Here is an 18,641-nt window from a genome sequence, read left to right on the forward strand (position 1 = left end):
TTTATGAAAGCAAATTTGTGTTGTTTTCTCCATAAAGGATGAGGAGCTGTCGAAAAGTGCATAAGGGAAGCAAACAATAGGCATAGTGGTTTTGGTTTCATTCATCCTGTAAGCAAAACGTATAATAAATCTTAAACAGTGATGGAAGTTGATTGAAATTTTGAGTCGAGTTAATTGCAGATTTTCTAATTAATTGATCCAAATTCATCCCATTTTATTCAAAAACCATGCATCTACAAACGTTTGTTGCTAAATTATTGAATAAACAGACATATGAGCTCAAGAACAGAGACTTTTATTGTTTTTAATCTGTTATTTAGGTTGTTCAACTATCAGATGCTAACTCCTTTTAGCACAACTTAAACAACATTAGTCTTTTCAGCGTCCAGTTAGATCGTCTAGTTGGACCAAGAGAAGCACCTTTGTCGTCTATTGCTGCTGATGCTGCTTGTACGTCAGATTTACGGGCCTCCCAGAAACAGGCCTGTAGACAAACATGTATGACAGTGTTTGTCTTTGTAATAATATATTATTACATAACATAATATAAGAATATGTTACGATATTGCAAGAATAAAGGCGAAATAATACGATAATAGTCGTATTACGAAAATGAGGTTGAAACTTTGGGAAAATTAAGTTAAAATAAAACAAAAATAGTGGTAGTATTATGAGAATAAAGTCAAAATAATATCAGAATAAAGTCATAATATTTTGACAATAAAGCCATTTATTCATTGTGACTTTATTTGGAAAATAAAGTAATATTACGAGAAAAAAGTGGTAATATTATGACTTTATTCTTGAATACTACAACCTTATTTTCATATTATTTCAACTTTATTCTTGTAATTTTATTTTATTATTTTCTGAGCATGTACCCTAGTAATCCATCGTATTGCAGCACCATATCGCTATGCTAAAGCTTATTTTTCAACCAGCATAAATAAAAGTGGAGCTCCATGGCTGAAACGCAGAGGTTGGACCACGGTGTGTGTTATGAGTGTTTCATAGCCTCTGTTCGGATCACGTGTCCCTTCCTCCTCACTTGAAACAGCTGATTTATGTCCGGTCCTGGACACTTGTGGCTGGAATCCAAGGAATGTCAGACGCTCCCCGCCGCTGTGCGCCTGTCCCACGCTAACACACGGAGCAGGCGCCTCGCCGGGCCCACGAAGGCCCACGGAGGCTCCCACAGCAGGGCAAGGAGGCAGAATGTCAGGAATGTGAGAGGCAGCACAATAAATACGCTCTGTGGCTCCATCCCGCAGCTTGAGGCTTATTTGTTTCCTGCTGGGATTGTTTGTAAGTTTTGCAGCCTTTCTGTGTCCCTCTGTGGTTCTAATGGAGGAACGAGAAAGTTCATGTTCTTTTAATTAAAGCTGCAGCAGGTAGCTTTTATAAAAAATGTTTTTACATATTTGTTTAAACTGTCACCATGTTGTGACAGTTTGAGATAGATAATCTGTGAAGAGAGAAACCTTTCTGAGCTACTATTGCTGTCTAAAGAGTTGCACCAAAAACAACCAATAAGAGCCAGGAGGCGGGACTTAATGCCGTCAATCACACTTATGCACTAAATATATTATTTGTAGAAAAAATTTGGAAATTTGAGTTACAAAAGTAAAAAAATATTTGACTTTTCAACCTAAAATAAAAAAAAAAATTTCTAGAAAATTTCTGACATTAATCTCAAGAGTTGGGTTTTCTTCAGAAATCAGGAATGTTCTTGTTTTTTCCAAAAAAACATTCTGAGATCTCAAAATGTCACCATCTAACTCGCTGTCATACATACATTTTTTCACTCAGCTTCTCCATTCTTCTTCATCGTTCTTTTTGTTAGTGGATCTATTTGTTTTAAGCACTTAAAATAATATTTTAATAGATATAGACTCCAAACAAAACAAAATCAAGGACATACTTTTTTTTTTACCAGGACTGTATGTAAACATTCCCTGCAAAATAAGGACACATAATAGGAAAAATTAATTTATTTGTGTTACAATGTCAAAAACACAAATATGCATAGTGTTATGTGAAATAGTAAATTGGAACCATGTGTTGAACAACAAAAAGTGCATTATTAGATAAACTGAAAATGTTCTCTGTTAACCTGGAGGTCAACAGAACATGAAAATGTTCAGCTGAAAATCAAAGGCACAACGGAGGTGAAACACAAAGCACATGCATCCTAAACATGCTGCCGGGATGGAAACAAAACAAACATGAAGACTCCATAGAAGCTAGAATACTTATAAGTTTTGACAATAAAAACATAAGCAGCTTTGTCTACTGTAGCTGATTTTCATCTCAATGATATATCCAGACACCATTTTGATTACTCATAAGTCTTAATTTTAGCGATTCCCTTCTTGTCCGTCGTGGCGCAGCTTAAGGCCGGCTCTTCGCTGCGGGTTTATCCATGATGTTGAGCACGTCGTCCAGGATGGACGGGCCCAGGTCCAACTCCAGGGAGAGGAGCGACCCCGTGATCTGGCTGAGGGAGTCCTGCGAGCCGCTTTTCTCCTTGGAAAGCTCAAACTCAAAATCGCTAATGCGTCCCTCCTCCACGCCGCTGTCCCTGTCCACCCAGTCCTTGTTGCACTTGGACAGCTCCTGCTTGAATCCCACGGTAATGTCACTGTTAAAGTATCCGTTTCGGTTGAAGACGTCGTTGTTCTGGAAGTCCATCTTGTTGTCAAAGCTGTCGTAGCTGTCGCTGCTAGCGTTGCTGTTTAAGCTACCATTAGCTTTACGCAAACTATCGTCGCTGATGAAATATGGTGACTGCTTCCTGCCCTCGCTCTTGTTTAGCTTGTTGGCCTTAGCAACCGCCTTCAAGGTTGACTTGTTTGCGCCTTCCAGCAGGTCCAAAAGGACATCAGGTTTCGACTGGAGATCGGTGAAAGGCGACGAAGGCTCGCTGTCGAAGACGTCCATGGACCTCAGCAGGGCGTCCATCTGCAGCATCTCTAGCTCATCGGGGTTTTCGGCTTTCAGAGGAGGCGACGGACTCATAAAGTCCTCCAGCGGATCTGCTGGCACCGGGAAGACGGTGGAGGAGATCAGCGGGAGGGTGAGCGCTTGGCTGCCTCCGATGGTTGGGAGTGAGATTGCATTCTTGAGGACCGGTGAGGGCGTTTCGGCGAAGGAGGCGTCGCTTGTGCTATGCGCTCGCAGATACTCACTTTGGTTGCCATAGTGAGCGTTGACGTCCTTTTTTCCAGGCAGAAGCTCATACTTCCCCTGGAGGAAGGACATGTCTCCGAAGGCGTCTCTTTCTCCGCCTTTCCCGATGTGGATGGTGTGGCGGAAGTCGCCAAGCGGAGGGCTGATCATGTCAGGAGACAAAATGTCTCTCAGCCGACATTTTTTCCCCTTCTTGCTGCTGATGGGTTTCAGGTAAATGGGAGCTTTGGCCGGCATGGCTGTTTGTTGGGAGATTGCGTTGGATGTTTAGGATGAAAACGCTCTGTAGGTCTGAACGTTACGGTTCCCCTGCGGAGAGGGGCTTCAGTTACATTCTCAGAAACACTCGCTGCACGCAGGAGTCCAGGAATAATAATCTGGAAACGGCTGTCAGGCCAGCAGCAGAGAGGGGACACTTTTCTGAAATCAGACAAAACAAAGACAAAAACGTGAGTTTTCAAACGTTTACAGAGAAATCTGAGAAAAACTTTCATGACTGTCATAAAACATGATGTAACATCATCATGAAAATGACCATTTTAATGTGTGTTTTAATGGAGCTTTCCATTGAAAGTCCCATTATTTACCAAATAATGACACTGATGTTGACTTTATTAACATCACAATATTTCGACTTTATTCTCATGCAACTTTCATCCATCCATCCATTTTCTTTACACCCTTGTCCCTCAGTGGGGTCAGGAGGGTTTGCTGGTGCCTCTCCAGGTAACGTTCTGGGCGAGGTCACCCTGGACAGGTCACCAGTCTGTCGCAGGGCAACACAGAGACACACAGGACATGCACACACACACACACACTCACACCTAGGGGCAATTTGGAGAGGCCAATTAACCTGACAGTCATGTTTTTGGACTGTGGGAGGAAACCGGAGTACCCGGAGAAAACCCACGCATGCACAGGGAGAACATGCAAACTCCATGCAGAAAGACCGGGGCCGGGAATCGAACCCAGAACCTTCTTGCTGCAAGGCAACAGCTCTACCAACTGCGCCACTGTACAGCCCTCATACAACTTCATTTCTGTAATAAAGTTGAGTAACTGATCAAATATTACAATTTTATTGTTGTAATATTATGACTTTATCCTCATTACAACTTTATTCTTATGATTTTATTTTAAAAATATCACTTCACTCTCATTATTTCCCTTTTATTTTCATACAGTTTTCTTAAAATTATGACTTTATTTTCTAAATATGACCACTTTATTCTCATTATTTTTTATTTTCATACAACTCTATTCTTGTTATTTTGTGACTTTATTCTCATAGTTTAATTAGTTTTTTTTACTCTGTTGTTCATTTCATCCCCTTTTATACGATTACATATGAAATGCATTGATCAGATTGGGGATGTTTAAAGTATCAGGAAGATGCTACTGCAGTTTTAGCTACTGTTTTGCTGCAGTATGACGTATTTATTGGAAATAAATCATTACCAAACGCCCCAGAAATAAACTTTCAGCATCCTTAAAGAGTTAGGAAAAAATCCTCTTGTCTCGCATTTGAGAGCAAAGGAGGATCAGGCCTAAATCTGCGGACTTTGCTGCTGCATTCACACATCTTCTGGTCTGCGCCAGCTCTGGATGTGCTAATGTGGAACAGCTGGGCTGCAGATTGGGGGCGAGCGGCGGCTGAGAGGGGGATCAGGGCAGGGCAGCCTGTTTTTGGAGCGAGCTACTGCTCCAGCATGATGGAAAGAGCTGCACCAGAGGAGGGCAAAGAGGGGAAGAACGGGGTTTACAGGGCTTTACGGGGATTGTGTGAGAGATAAGAGTGAAGAATTACAGAGCAAAGGCATCTTAGGAGGGAACAGGATGCAGAATGTGGACTGGTTTTTCTTTGAGGAGCAAATCTGTTGTAACCATAAGATCAGAGGTGGGTAGAAAGTCCCAAAACTTTACTCAAGTTAGAGTAACACTACTTTAACATATTTTTGTTCAAGTAAAAGTCAAGAATAGCCGCCCAAGTAAGAGTAAAAAAGTATTTGGTAAAAGGTCTATTCAAGTACTTAGTAACTGATCAAATCATCAGTCATTTAATATTTAAAAATTACATTATTTATATGAATTATTGTCATTTTGGTCCTTAAAATACCAAATTGTTCACTTAACTTTGTATCTTGGTCCATCTGCACTGCAAAAACATAAAATCTTACCAAATATTTTTGTCTAGTTTCTAGTGCAAATATCTTATCATACTTGAAATAAGACTAAACAAACTTGAACGTAACTTCTCAGCAAGAAACGGGAGCTTGTTTTAAGTAAATAATTCCTTATTATTGATGAAAAAGTATGTTTCATTGGCAGATAAATTAACTTGTAACATGGGAAAAATGTCTTTTTATAAGTGAAATAATCTGCCAGTGGAGCTAGAATTGGGTTGCTAGGCGACGGCCTGGGCTTGGCTGGCGTTGCTAGGTAACGATTGTGAAATAAGTTAAATAATCTGCCAGTGGAACTAGCATTTTTTCAACAATATTAGGAATAATTTACTTAAAACAAGCCTCTATATATATTGCTAAAAAGTTACTTTTATGTTAATACAGTTGAAATGAGACAAACTAAGATATTTTCACTAGAAACTAGACCAAATAAGTAAGAGTTGTATTTTTGCAGTGCAGATGGAACAAAATATAGAGTTAAGTGAAAATTTTAAGAGTGACGAATGACACTTAAATGTCATTCTTCATTCTTAAATCACAAGAATTCATTTAAGTTACAAAAAATAACAAAACCAGGCAAAAGTAAATGTTTGTAAATCAGTTTGTTTCAATGTAAAATTTATGAAACTTTAACAAAAACTGCAGGTGTGTGTCTGTGTCTGGTGAATTTCTGGTTAAAACATGTTTGTTTGTCATTCAGTGGGGAGAAAATCCAGAAATTTTACTCAAGTAAGAGAAGAAATACTTAATAATAAAATTACTCAAGTAAAAGTAAAAAGTAAAGCATAGTAAAAATACTCCTACTTGAGTAGATGTAACTGAGTAAATGTATCTAGTTACTACCCAACTGCATCAGCTAGGTTACAGAAATGGAGAATTTGGTCAAATTGAGGAGATTTTCCTTTTCAAACCCGTTGGAGAATATCACCAAGTTTAGAAACTAATAACAGAGTCAATAAAACAGCTTGTGGCTGAAGGGAGGTGACAGCCTGTGAGTAAGACGAGCGCTTTCCCATTTATAGGCATATTTAATTAGCAGAGAGTGGCTGGCCGGACTGGTCCACACCTTACATTTCACTCAGGAAAACATCCACATTCCTGCAGCAGCCAACCGAACCGCCATTCCCTCCTTATCTGAGTCACTTAACAAGTTTGTGTTTGTTCAGGAGGGCCATTAAGGGACACACACACACACACAAACACACACACACACACACACACACACTGGGTGTTTGAATCCAAACGGCCGCCGCTCTCGTCACAAGTCCTCCGTTATTTGAAAATGAGGTTTACGAGGCGAAATCTCAGTTTATCACTCGATGAGCACATTGGTGTTAAATATAGCTGTGACAGCCGGCAGGATGTGTGTTGAATGGGAACTTAGGGTTGGTGAGAGTGTTTGTGAGAGGCGGCGGTGAAAGGCGTGACACGTGTGAGGCAGAAAGTAGGATGAGGTAGAAGTTAGTAGAAGGAAATACAGCAAAAACTGCACCTGGTTGTTTGTTTTTAAATTCACATTTTTATTTAGGAACAACGTGAAGATGTGAATCATTATTCTCATCTTGTAAAACAATATTTTATAATTCTCTTTCCATTGGACTGTATGAATCCTGACGTGTATTCAGAGTTCCCAATCTGAAGCAGAAGTGATCTGCACCATCTTGGGTAGTCAAGTGCATGCAGTTAGAGACCAACAAAAAGAAAATATCTTCACCAATGTGTGAGAGAAAGATACATGAACAAAATGGCTGCTGTCGGGATCGGCCCGTATGAGACGGAGAAGGAAAACATGTCAGACGACGGCAGACAATCTGCCTTCGATCTCCTACTACAAAATAGTTACCTACTTAGTGAAGAAGAAGAGTACGTACAAAATGGATGAATACAATCAACGTTTGTAAAAGATGTACAAACTCTGGTGACTGGCAGAATAAGTAAATGTTGTAACAAACACATAGGCTACATGTCCGTCTTAGCTAGCAGGTAAAAGTTACATTAGCCTAGCTAATTTTGCTAGTTTAGCAGTAAATACTACATACAGTAAATCACTGATATTTATCTTAGTATTACACAAAGGTGGGTTGGACTACTCAAAAAGTGTAATTGAGTAATTGTTGTAACATATTTGTTTATGTTATAGGATCGAAGCGAGAGCTACGCTTGTGGCTTGTTCATTGTTGTCAGAGCAACTGCCTGCCAAGATGGCTGCCAGTTACAAAGTTCACAGATATGTAACGCCTAGTGAGAGCTATGTATACTCTTTCATGTGGTTAGTCAATATCTAGTACATTTTATTCTTTTTGTTTTATTTTGTTTTTGCTTAGAACAGTTGAAAAAGAAAAACAATGAAACAAAACTTCAATACAATAAAACAGATTATCTTAACAGAAGAGAGAAGCTAAAGAACGTTTTCATCAGTTTCAGATGAAAATCTACTATATTGTCCAACATTCCTCAAATCCTTTTTGTTTCGGTCTTAATGCAAATGTCAGTTCTTCCATTCAAAGAATGTTCATGTAGTTCAGGTATGTCATCATTCATTTCCAAATTATTGCTTTTTTACTGGCAATTAACATTATATTAAAGATATATGTTTTATAAAACGCTTTCACACAACTTGGTCGTTTGTCCTGAAACAGCTTAAAAGTTTGGAGTAATCCAATATGGATACTCTAAGGTTTCCACTTGCCGTCTATGAGAAGGCAACTGATACAGGGAAAGCCTGAAGGACTGACCTTCGCGTCAGGCTTCATGCTGGAGGGTCAGCTGGGCTTTAACGGCAGGAATGACTGGAATTCAAGGGGACATCAGCAAAACATGAGAGAAATTATATATTAGGTGTCAGTCTTCAATGCTTTAATGAAACCTTAATCTGTTAAAGCTGGTCTCAAAGTTTCCTATCTCACCATGTGAATTAGGTTGGTTTAAGTGTAAAGTAATGAAGCGGATTTATGGTTTGATAACTTTATTCTTATATTTAAGAATCCTTTGACCATTTGAGGATGAAAGAGTCCCCCCACTATTTAGTCAAATTATCGTTTATTAAATTAAACAGAAAATAGGTCATGCTGCCGACAGTTGGAGCCGCTCCAAGCCTTCTTGGTGAACAGATTTTCAGCAGCACACAGTGTCGGCATTGCATATTTTGGGATTAAATTATGTTTTCATTGTGTTTTTTCTGCAAGACTTAATGAGCATGGCCGTTGCCGTGCTATGCAGTTTCCACTAGATTCACATCTCCCATCAGTTTTCCAGCTTTGATGAGATGAGATTTCTCCCATTGAAGCAGATTTCTATGGGTAAATTTCAACCAATGCTAAAACGGCAAAGAAGTTTGGTTTAGATTTAACATTAACACTTGCACTGGAGGATGCAATTTCTTGTAAGCCTTGTAGTGTCGAACTAGAGCATTACGTTAATGTTAACGATTGGATAAAACTTAAAACATCAGTACAGTTGCAATGGGGCTGATTTTTACCAGGCTAGTATTCAGCTAGCATTTTTATAAATCACGTAGCAATCTTAGCAATACAATATGTTCAAAAATAGTTTGTCAACCTTGATCAAAATGCAAATTCATAATTATCAGATTGATAAAAATGTGACGCTGGAGACCAATATGCTGAATAACCGACAAAGTTAATTGAGGTTGCTGACTGAGTGATTTCACGAGTCACTGTAGGCTATTAACAGTTGAACAGGTGTATTGTAGCAAAACAAGCCCTAGATTCACACCATGCTTTTGGATCGACTCCAAAACTTAAACCAACTCGGCACGTGCTGCGAAGTGCAATCTAAGTGGTGTCGCCACCACAGATTGCAGCCCTGGGTTTCATTTACACCTCCTGGGAAGATGGAAAGCTGATGGCAGCTTCCTCTTAGAAATGCTTGCCCAAGCATTCATGGAGTCATAACGGGAGTGGTGCAGGAAGAAAACACTGTGTCATTGGGTCAGCAAAGTGTCTGTCTGGACATGCAGGGATCTGGAGCCACTCCAGCCTCTTTAAAACTGGAAGGCGAGGCAATGCATGTATGCGAGGTGATGAAGCTTTGAGGGTGGAGGCCGATAAATATAGAGCCGATATCGGGTAATTAAGCTAATGGCTCGTGATCTGCCTGGGTATTTCTGGACACCTTAAAGGCGCTTGTGATATCAGCGGCTCGGTGTTATTCTGAGATGCAGCGTAATCTTACTGTAGTCTAAATAAACGCTTCAGTTTGCTGATGCTTTACAGTCTGCAAGCAGCTGCTACCTTCTTTTTAAAAATAGATACAGTGCACTTCCCAAAATATCCATCGAAGGATGGCCAGAGTCACCTTTCACACACAAAAAAACCACCACACTTTAATCTACATGTTGCCTTTTTTGGGAGCATTTGGAAGTAAAAAGAGTCCAGCTCCTCCCATGCTCTCTGTAAAACAACAATGATGCTACCAAATCCTCCTCTTGTCAAACTATGACCTTGACTTGGGTCACGCCTTTGCATTTCAGAAAGACCCTCTCTTTGGGGTTGTTATAAAAAGAACATGCCACAGAGGCTAATGGCAGCCTTACAAAATACAAAATGCAATGAGCTGTTTCCTCAATTATAGGCAAAAGCCTTGCTTTCAAAGAGTCCAGTGGCTTGGATGAATAGCAGGGTGGAGTATTTGTTCTGTTTCTTTCTCACTCCCCTCGTGCCACCCGCATGTATGGCCAGCACTTGCCAGAGTTTTGCTTGGCAGATGCAAGCAGGGGAACTGAATCAAAGCGCTTGAAACATGAAGAGAATGTCAACATGTGCCGGCAAAAATCAACACTGTTCTTGTGTATCGCTAAAGGCCTCTTCAAAATCCTTGACTTGGTAGAAATAAAAAGCAAGAGCAGCTCTGCAGAGCAAACAAGCTTTCTTTACAAGCGTGAAGCCAGAATATGAATGTCTCCTGGAAAACAGGGATACTAGAAAAATTGCTGTTCCTCGCGAAACAGCCATGAGAATGCTAATGTGCTGAAGGGAGCTGAAAACAGCTGAAGGGAGACAAACCGAGGACAGCTGACTAGACGGACAGAGCTGAAAATATTATATGGAGCCCAATGGAGGAAGGGGAGACATGCCTGCACTCCGGAAGTGCTTGAAAGTAAACCATAAAACCTACATCACTGATTCTTGCATTTACGCAAAGCAGATACCTCTGGCTACATTTTGATGCATAAATTATATCTGTAGAGTGAAATATGTACGAACAGCAGCATTTTGTTTGTGAAGAATTGCTAAAAGCTGAAAAAGCGTACGTTGCTAGAGTGCGCGCTCTGCCAGTTGAAGAATTCCGCCATTGGATTTCATTGTAAATCGGAAAACGGCGAAAGATTTGCATAAAACTTAAATCGTGAGTTTAGAAAAACCGTAAAAGATATCAAAACGCTGAATAGCATGAAGATAGCTTTACATCTTGCAACTTGTTTAAAAGCTAAATGGGGGTTTTAGGTTGAAGTTTCCAGAAGTAGGAGAGTGTTAAAGAGCAGAAAGTTTTAGCTGAATTTTGTGGAGTTCTGAATATTTTATATGGAGCCCAATGGAGGAAGGTGTGACATGCCTGAACTCCAGAAGTGTTTGAAAGAAAACTGTAAAACCTACAGCAATGATGCTCATATTTTGACAAAGGAGACAGCCATGGCTACATTTTGATGTATAAATTATTTCTGTAGAGTGAGATATGTATGAACAGCAGCATTTTGTTTGTGAAAAAGCAGTGAACAAATCCCACAGTCAGTTTAAGAATTCTGCCATTGTAAAAAAAAATCTGCATAAAATATAAAAAACTCTAATCAAAAAGCTGAATAATATGAAAATAGCTTAACATCTTGTGATTTGTCTAAAAGTTGAATTAAGTTCCTAGACTGAAGTAGGCAGAATTAACAGGCTGATTAGTGGAGCCAAAATCTGCATAAAAGTTAAAATATTATAAAAAGTATGAAAGTTGAAAATGCAAAAAGATACAGCAGAATTCTCCTGAAGACGCTGAACGTTTAGATATATGAAACGTTGAATGTGCAGAACTAGTATGGAAGATGTAGTAATAAAGAAGAGCACAATCTTAAGAATCTGATGCGGTTTTACTGTAAGGCTACATAAATGACAGCAAAGCAGAGATTTTTATACATGCTTCATCATAGTTTTATGGTTCAAACCATTTTCTCAGAGGAACCCCCACAGACATGCATGTCAGCAGGAAATCTCCTGCAGCATCACTCGGATCATGTTAGCATCGCAGTGTGAGGTCAAGCATCTCTCCCTTACCTCGGCTGGATCTGAATCCCGCTCCGGTATCCCTCAGGATGAAGTGTGAATCTGTGTGTGTGTGCCGCAGTGCTGCTCCTGCGGTGCGCTGACACTGTCCTGTCTTCTGTATCCGCCTCCGGGCGCTGCGCTCCGGATGACTGGGACGTCTGCTGGACAGCTGTTTGGGAATTGCTCTCCCACTCCTTTTTCCTTCTGCAGTCTCCTCCTCCACCTCGCTTCACTCCCCCCACTGGCTCCCTCCTCCTCTCCCTTCTTGTCTGTTTCTCTTCCTTCTCGGTCGTCTTTCTCCTGCAGCACCTGTGCACGTCTGTCCACCCTCTTGCAGAGCTTTTTTTTTTTTTTTTAGCTGTTCCTCAGCTCTGTTTCTGAAAAATAAATGTGTGTTATTGGTGTGTTCTCTGACTCTGTCCTCGTTTAACTTCCCACATCTGATAAGATCCAATCTGAGACTCACCCTGTCAGTCTTTGGCGCCTGTCCTGATTTTCCTTATCTCTGTAAACACGCATACTCATTATTTTCCCAAACACTAATTTTGCAAACTCACTTCATGATGAGATATGATTTTTTTTTCTCCCCTAAAAGCTGCAGCACAGCGAGGCGTCATCGACTGAACAGACTAATTGTTGCAGAATACTGCAGCACTGCAGCACGTGTATGAAGAGCACATGGCCAGCTGCTGCATCACACCATGCTCTCGCTCTGCCTCCCTGCCATGATTTCTAAATGAGACACAAGGTGGTGTGTGGGGAAAAAACGGCTTCAAAACTAACACAACTCACAACAAGAACACCAAGCAGAGGCAAATCCACCTTTTTTATCCTGAAAATTTCCATCACCGTGGCAACCACTCTGCGTCAGGGGTGATGGGAAACTATTTTTTTCCTGTGAGAAGGGCAAAAGGAGAGGTGTGAGACTCGGCTTGCTCACTCTTTTTTACATGCTGGGGGGAAGGGATCCAAAAAAATCAATCAATCCTCATCGTCACCCTCCTAAAATAAAGGCCTGAGTTATTCTGTGCCAAAAGTGATTTTGGCAAAAGAAAACGACATTTTTTTAGGAAGGTGACTGTATTCTTTTTCTGCTGTCTACATCTAAGTTCTGACTGAAGGTGAATTCACACCAATTGTGCCTGGTCCACTTTAATCAAACTCCAGTCCGTTTGCCTAGGAAGTCCGGTTTGTTTGAGGAGGTGTGAATAAGTAATTAAACTCTTGACTTGGACCATAAAAAACAAACATCGGCCTACAAGCCTGGGTCTTCATTCGGTTGAAGTGAACCCTGGTGCATTTTGAATGCATATGCAAATGGAAAGCGGACCAGAAACTGCTCCAAACGGAGGAAGTGGACTGCAGCACAGGGCATTCTGGGTAAATACAACCAAAACAAACGCTAGCTAGCGCTACCTGGAGAAACTAAAGACAGAGAAATCCTACAACCGCTAAAATCTGACACCACTCCATTTTATTTTTGTTTACATTAAAGAAGAAGGAAGTTATGCTCTGTGTCTTCTTTAGAGGGTTTTATGTCGTTTCCTTCAGGGGTTCATGGTGTAGTGCCCCCTCAGGCAAGGAGGGGAACAGGTTTTTCAATAGTTTGGTTTGTTTGACGCAGTGCATTGTGAAAGAAAACCATGGCAACTGAAAATGCAACAAATGTTGCATTTGAACCGAGTCAATCAGACTATTGGGTGTGAAAACAGCCTAAAACTCTTCATTCATTGTTCAGAATTAAGATATGGAGAAGTTGGGAGGGGGACTTATTTATTTCATTCATTTTCTACCTTACTTGAATAGCCTGTTTTCTTGTTTTTCATTTTGGGGATTTTTAAGGAAACCTTTGATTAATAATTAAGAGCTCCAAGACGCTAAAAAGTAATTATTCAAAAATCTCGAGTGGCATTTATATTATAGAAACGTTGAGGTGCCAAAATAGTCCTACATTAAATTTTTATTGCACTACATTTTTTGCCTTCACTGAATAAATCTACTTAAATTAAAGTATGATTTTTTTTTTTTTGCTATGAAATTATTTATCCATCCATCCATCCATCCATTTTCTTCCGCTTATCCGGGGTCGGGTCGCGGGGGCAGCAGCTTCAGAAGGGAGGCCCAGACTTCCCTCTCCCCAGCCACTTCTTCCAGCTCCTCCGGGGGAATCCCAAGGCGTTCCCAGGCCAGCCGAGAGACGTAATCCCTCCAGCGTGTCCTGGGTCTTCCCCGAGGCCTCCTCCCGGTGGGACATGAACACCTCACCAGGGAGGCGTCCAGGAGGCATCCTTACCAGATGCCCGAGCCTCAACTGGCTCCTCTCGACGTGGAGGAGCAGCGGCTCTACTCTGAGTCCCTCCCGGATGACCGAGCTTCTCTCTCTAAGGGAGAGCCCAGCCACCCTGCGGAGGAAACCCATTTCGGCCGCTTGTACCCGTGATCTCGTTCTTTCGGTCATGACCCAAAGCTCATGACCATAGATGAGGGTGGGAACGTAGATCGACCGGTAAATCGAGAGCTTCGCTTTTTGGCTCAGCTCTCTCTTCACCACGACGGACCGGTACAGCGCCCGCTTCACAGTAGACGCTGCCCCAATCCGCCTGTCGATCTCCCGTTCCCTTCTTCCCTCATTCGTGAACAAGATCCCCAGATACTTAAACTCCTCCACTTGAGGCAGGACGACCCCCCTGACCCGGAGAAGGCACTCTACCCTTTTCCGGCTCAAGACCATGGCCTCGGATTTGGAGGCACTGAGCCTCATCCCGGCCGCTTCACACTCGGCTGCGAACCGCTCCAGTGAGAGCTGCAGATCACGTTCCGATGAAGCCAACAGGACCACATCATCCGCAAAAAGCAGAGATGCGATCCTAAGGCCACCAAAACGGACCCCCTCAACACCTCGGCTGCGCCTAGAAATTCTGTCCATAAAAGTAATGAACAGAATCGGTGACAAAGGGCAGCCTTGGCGGAGTCCAACTCTCACCGGAAACGAGCCCGACTTACTGCCGGCAATGCGGACCAGACTCTGACACCGGTCATACAGGGACCTGACAGCCCGTATCAAAGGGCCCGGTACCCCATACTCCCGGAGTACCCCCCACAGGGCCCCCCGAGGGACACGGTCGAACGCCTTCTCCAAGTCCACAAAACACATGTAGACTGGTTGGGCGAACTCCCATGCACCCTCCAGGACCCTGCTGAGGGTGTAGAGCTGGTCCAGTGTTCCACGAATGAAGTTATTTATTAAAACGTAATTTTAAGACTTTTCTTTTAACAGGTAAACCAACATGGGTGGAGGTCCCACCCAATGTTATTTCTTACACGATGAGTTCATAATAAGTCTTGTGCTGTACTGAATCCTGGCCTGTGTCTGTTTGTCATGAATGCATCCTCTGTCTAACGTACACCAGCGTTATTTACCACCAGTTAAAGAGCAGTTGTGAATGGGCTGCTTTGGTGTTGTCAGATTGGCCCGGGGTGATGTCATAGTGGGACCCATGTGGCCGCCACATGATCATTACGGAGGACGCGCAACACTGTCCTTTCATTTACTATAAGAAGCGCGCTAAACCGTGGAAACTCCAGGATGGCAGAGGCTCTAATAAGCAATGTCGCCTGGAAGATTAATCACTGGGAGATTTTGCTGCTTGGTAAGACAGCTACACACTCATCATTATGTAGCTTTAGAAAGTTACTACATCTATTTATTTGTTGCTTCTAGACCATTTGTGTTTGTCTAGTTCCAGGGTTTGCCCTCAGCCAATAAAACTAATTTAAATCCTCAAATGTTACATGACCTTTTGAACAAAGACAACATGGTTCATGAACATTGTCTATGGAAAATTTGTCATTTTTAAAGTACTGCCATTTTGTTTCTACTTTGGGTTCTTAAAATAATTAGAAAACACATTTTGTAAAAAGAGAATGGAGAACGGCTTGTTCAAATTTGTGATGTATTATGTTCATTACATTACTTTTGCAGAAAATTGTTTTAGTCTGCTCAGAGCTGTTTTAGGGCCTCTTGCCACTTTAAATCCACCAATTTAAATGTTGTTGGCCAATTCAACGATTACACTCACATGAAAATGGCTGCAAGCAGATGAACAATTAGACCACCTTACATCTTTGAAAAGCATTAGTAGAGCAGAAAGTTTTGTCTTTTCCAGCAGCCATTGTGCAACGAATACAGAGATAAAACCAACTGACCTAAGATGCTGGAACTCTGCTTGGATTGCTCAGTAATGGGGCTGAGCTCGCCTGGTGTTGCTAGGCAACGGTGCAGTGACTTAGCAATGGGGAAATTTTTAAATGGCTCATTTTCCAGACACAAAAAAAAACACTAACTTATTGCCAAAAAACAGCTGTTTTTGAAGTGCTTTCGCTGTTTTTAGAAGCAGTCGAAACCCAAATAGAAGTACAAAAACATGCAAAAAGCGACTTTTGCATAATATGTCCCCCTTCAATGATGTAAACAGACAGATTGTTTCCAATCTAACGTAAAAAAAAAAGGGATCTAAAAATGACTGCTGGTACTTTTAGTGCCATTATGATGTGGAAATTAAAAACTACTACAACTGCAAAACTCTCGGCTAGTTTACCAGAAATGTAGAGTTGGACTCAATCAGCATAACTGTGGAAATGCAGTTATGTGACGGAGAAAATTTGGTTTTTCTATCGTATTTTAAATGTAGAAATTGTGCCACTTCCTGTACGCTGTGGGTGGTCCACAGCAGTTGGACAAATACAGGCATACTTGATGCAAGATGGCAACAGTAACGGAAGCTTAGAAGCAAAAATAACAATAATTTTAATTAAGTTAAAGTAAATGTGCTTTTCGACTCTTGCTTTGTGGTCTTTAGGTATTTGGAGAAACTCATTTTACTTGGCAGTCTACCTAGAATCAGAATGTTTTGCAACTTGCTGCAGCGTTTCACAACTTGTTCTTCAACAGATTCCTCCAGAGAGACCAGGATTGAGCAGCAGAATGGAAACTACATTTCTCTTTTATGCTCAGCAGAAAGGCCCTTAGTTTTCCTTCAAACTCACCATTGTCACTTATACTACGGTTCCTCTGTATTAAGTTGCGAGGTTGAATATTTGGTTTACAGCATTCAGGTTCAGTCAGAAGTTTACATACTCTGATAATGGATATTAATTTTTGACCTTGAATGATTTATTCTAATTCTTTTTTCAAGTTGGGAATATTGTACATCGGTGGTGCCAAAATAATCTCCATTTTGGACCATAACAAGATAACAAATGCTAAAAAATATGAAAAAATAGATTTCCTGCATTTGATGACTACATCTTAAAGCTAAATAAAATTAAAGATCATTTCACTTGGATGTTGTGCACCATTAATATGATGTTCAAATATTGTGCACTGCAAAAACACAAAATCATGCCAAGTATTTCTGTCTAGTTTCTAGTCCAAATATCTTATCACACTTGAACTGAGGTAAAACTAACTTACAAGTAACTTTTCAGCAAGAAACAGGAGCTCATTTTAAGTCAATAATTCCTTAATATTGATAAAATAAAGTACTATTTCCAATGGTAGATTATTTCACCTGTAACATGGGAAAATGTTTTGTTATGAGTGAAATAATCAGCCAGTGGAAATAGAACTGGGTTGCTAGGGAACCGTGCTGGGCTTGGCTGGCGTTGCTAGGTAACGGTGTTGGGCCACTGGAACTTTTTTATCAATATTAAGGAATTATTTACTTAAAACAAACAAATATATCTTATTGAAAAGTTTCTTGTAAGTTATTCCAAATATTCTAAAATATTTGCACTATAAACTGACAGAAGTACTTGGTATGATGTTGTGTTTTTCAGTGTCATTTAATTGTAAATAAATACTAAAAATTGTATTTCCCTACTCTGGATTATAACTCCAGTATTTGTCGTGCAATTCTGTTTTTTACTGTGAGCAGTGGAAGAAGTTTATCATTTTTTAAAGTTAATTCCAATATTCTTCAAATAAAAGCTCTCTGTCCGGTTTTAACCTCAGTTTTTCTCTTTGAGGTCCAAACTGTTCCACTGATGTCACCGTTCCCAAACGGAGACGCTGTGAACTGGTCGCCTGTCAGGTAAACAAGCCTCTCCTTGTCCGGTGAAGTGAACACATGGAACAGAGACCAGCCTTCAAAAACAAGGCACTTCTTGTCATTTTCTCCACTTTTGCTCGTGTTTTTACTCACAAGGTTCATGGTGGCTTGCTCATAATTCACAGGTTTAGCTCCAGTTGTGTGCAATGTTGGCACAGTGCTTTACCCGCGTTCACGCCCATTCTTGAGTAAGCTGCATCATTATCACTCTGCGTCTGTGAGAGCCGGGGAAACGAGGAGAGGAACATGGTTAAAAACAAAAAAATACCAAACAGAAAAACTGGAAGCTGTCTATTCGAAACCTATCATGGACTGCAGATCGTTTATCAGGTTTTTGTTTTAAAACAATCAGTAGAGCTTCTGTCTTACTGTCTGACGTTAATTCAGACTAAACATTTTCCGCTTTAGGATTTCCAACATTATTTTTATTTGGGAAAAATTTCACGCTTTAGACAAAACTGCTAAGATACTTTAAGGTTGGTGATTTCACTCTTTGACTTTAAGTCGGCTGTAGTTGTCATGCCACGCCACTGGAGGGCGCTGTGATTTTGACATATAGTCATAATGCGCATGTTCTTTGGACCTCACTAGTCTCCTTTTCGTAAACAACCCTGCAGCTGTGCGGTTTGTGTCGTCTCTGCTTTCACACCTGTGTAACTTCAAACTTCCTGAAAAGTTTTAACTGGATTCACAAAGTGTCGGCATGAGGGGACATTTACACGAGACCGCTGGCTGGAAACTGCCAGTATTTTCAGAAGTTGATTAGGGAAAAGTTTCACACTTTGTCAAGACTGTAATTATCATGCCGGGCCACGAGATGGCGCTGTGATTTTTGCATGTTGTTGAAACACACAGGTGCTTTTGACACTTCGCTTCCACCTGATTTAACA

At 40.9% G+C, this 18,641-nt stretch overlaps 2 protein-coding genes across 8 annotated transcripts in view; one reads left to right on the forward strand and one right to left on the reverse strand.

The window, feature by feature from the left end:
• Positions 1-18,641, forward strand: part of LOC145555215 (uncharacterized) — a 49,991-nt gene that overhangs the window by 17,027 nt on the left and 14,323 nt on the right. For 5 of the 7 annotated variants that reach the window (XR_014091310.1, XR_014091313.1, XM_081616712.1 and 2 more), the window contains one exon: positions 17,669-17,733. The exons of 1 other annotated variant lie outside the window; for it this stretch is intronic. Coding sequence is in view for 3 of the 6 variants with exons in the window: in XM_081616712.1 (XP_081472838.1) it covers positions 17,669-17,733 (65 nt within the window). In the remaining 3 variants the exon portion in view is untranslated. Of the gene's footprint in view, positions 1-1,057; positions 1,138-17,668; positions 17,734-18,641 lie in introns of those variants that run through there. One more of the 7 variants, XR_014091311.1, reaches the window with a different exon arrangement.
• cdc42ep3 (CDC42 effector protein (Rho GTPase binding) 3) lies at positions 1,977-12,370 on the reverse strand. The gene is made up of 3 exons (XM_081616709.1): positions 12,108-12,370; positions 11,651-12,018; positions 1,977-3,609 (listed from the first exon to the last, which is right to left on the reverse strand). The coding sequence occupies exon 3, from the start codon at positions 3,424-3,426 to the stop codon at positions 2,392-2,394; it is 1,035 nt and encodes a 344-aa protein (XP_081472835.1). The 5' UTR covers positions 3,427-3,609; positions 11,651-12,018; positions 12,108-12,370; the 3' UTR covers positions 1,977-2,391.

Source organism: Poecilia reticulata, chromosome 15, assembly GCF_904066995.2.
Source record: "Poecilia reticulata chromosome 15, P_reticulata-male-v2, whole genome shotgun sequence".
NCBI classification, from domain to species: Eukaryota; Metazoa; Chordata; class Actinopteri; order Cyprinodontiformes; family Poeciliidae; genus Poecilia; species Poecilia reticulata.

Coding starts and splice junctions, on each gene's coding strand:
- cdc42ep3 (XM_081616709.1), bottom strand. CDS start 3,426: ATGCCGGCCAAAGCTCCCATTTACCTGAAACCCATCAGCAGCAAGAAG.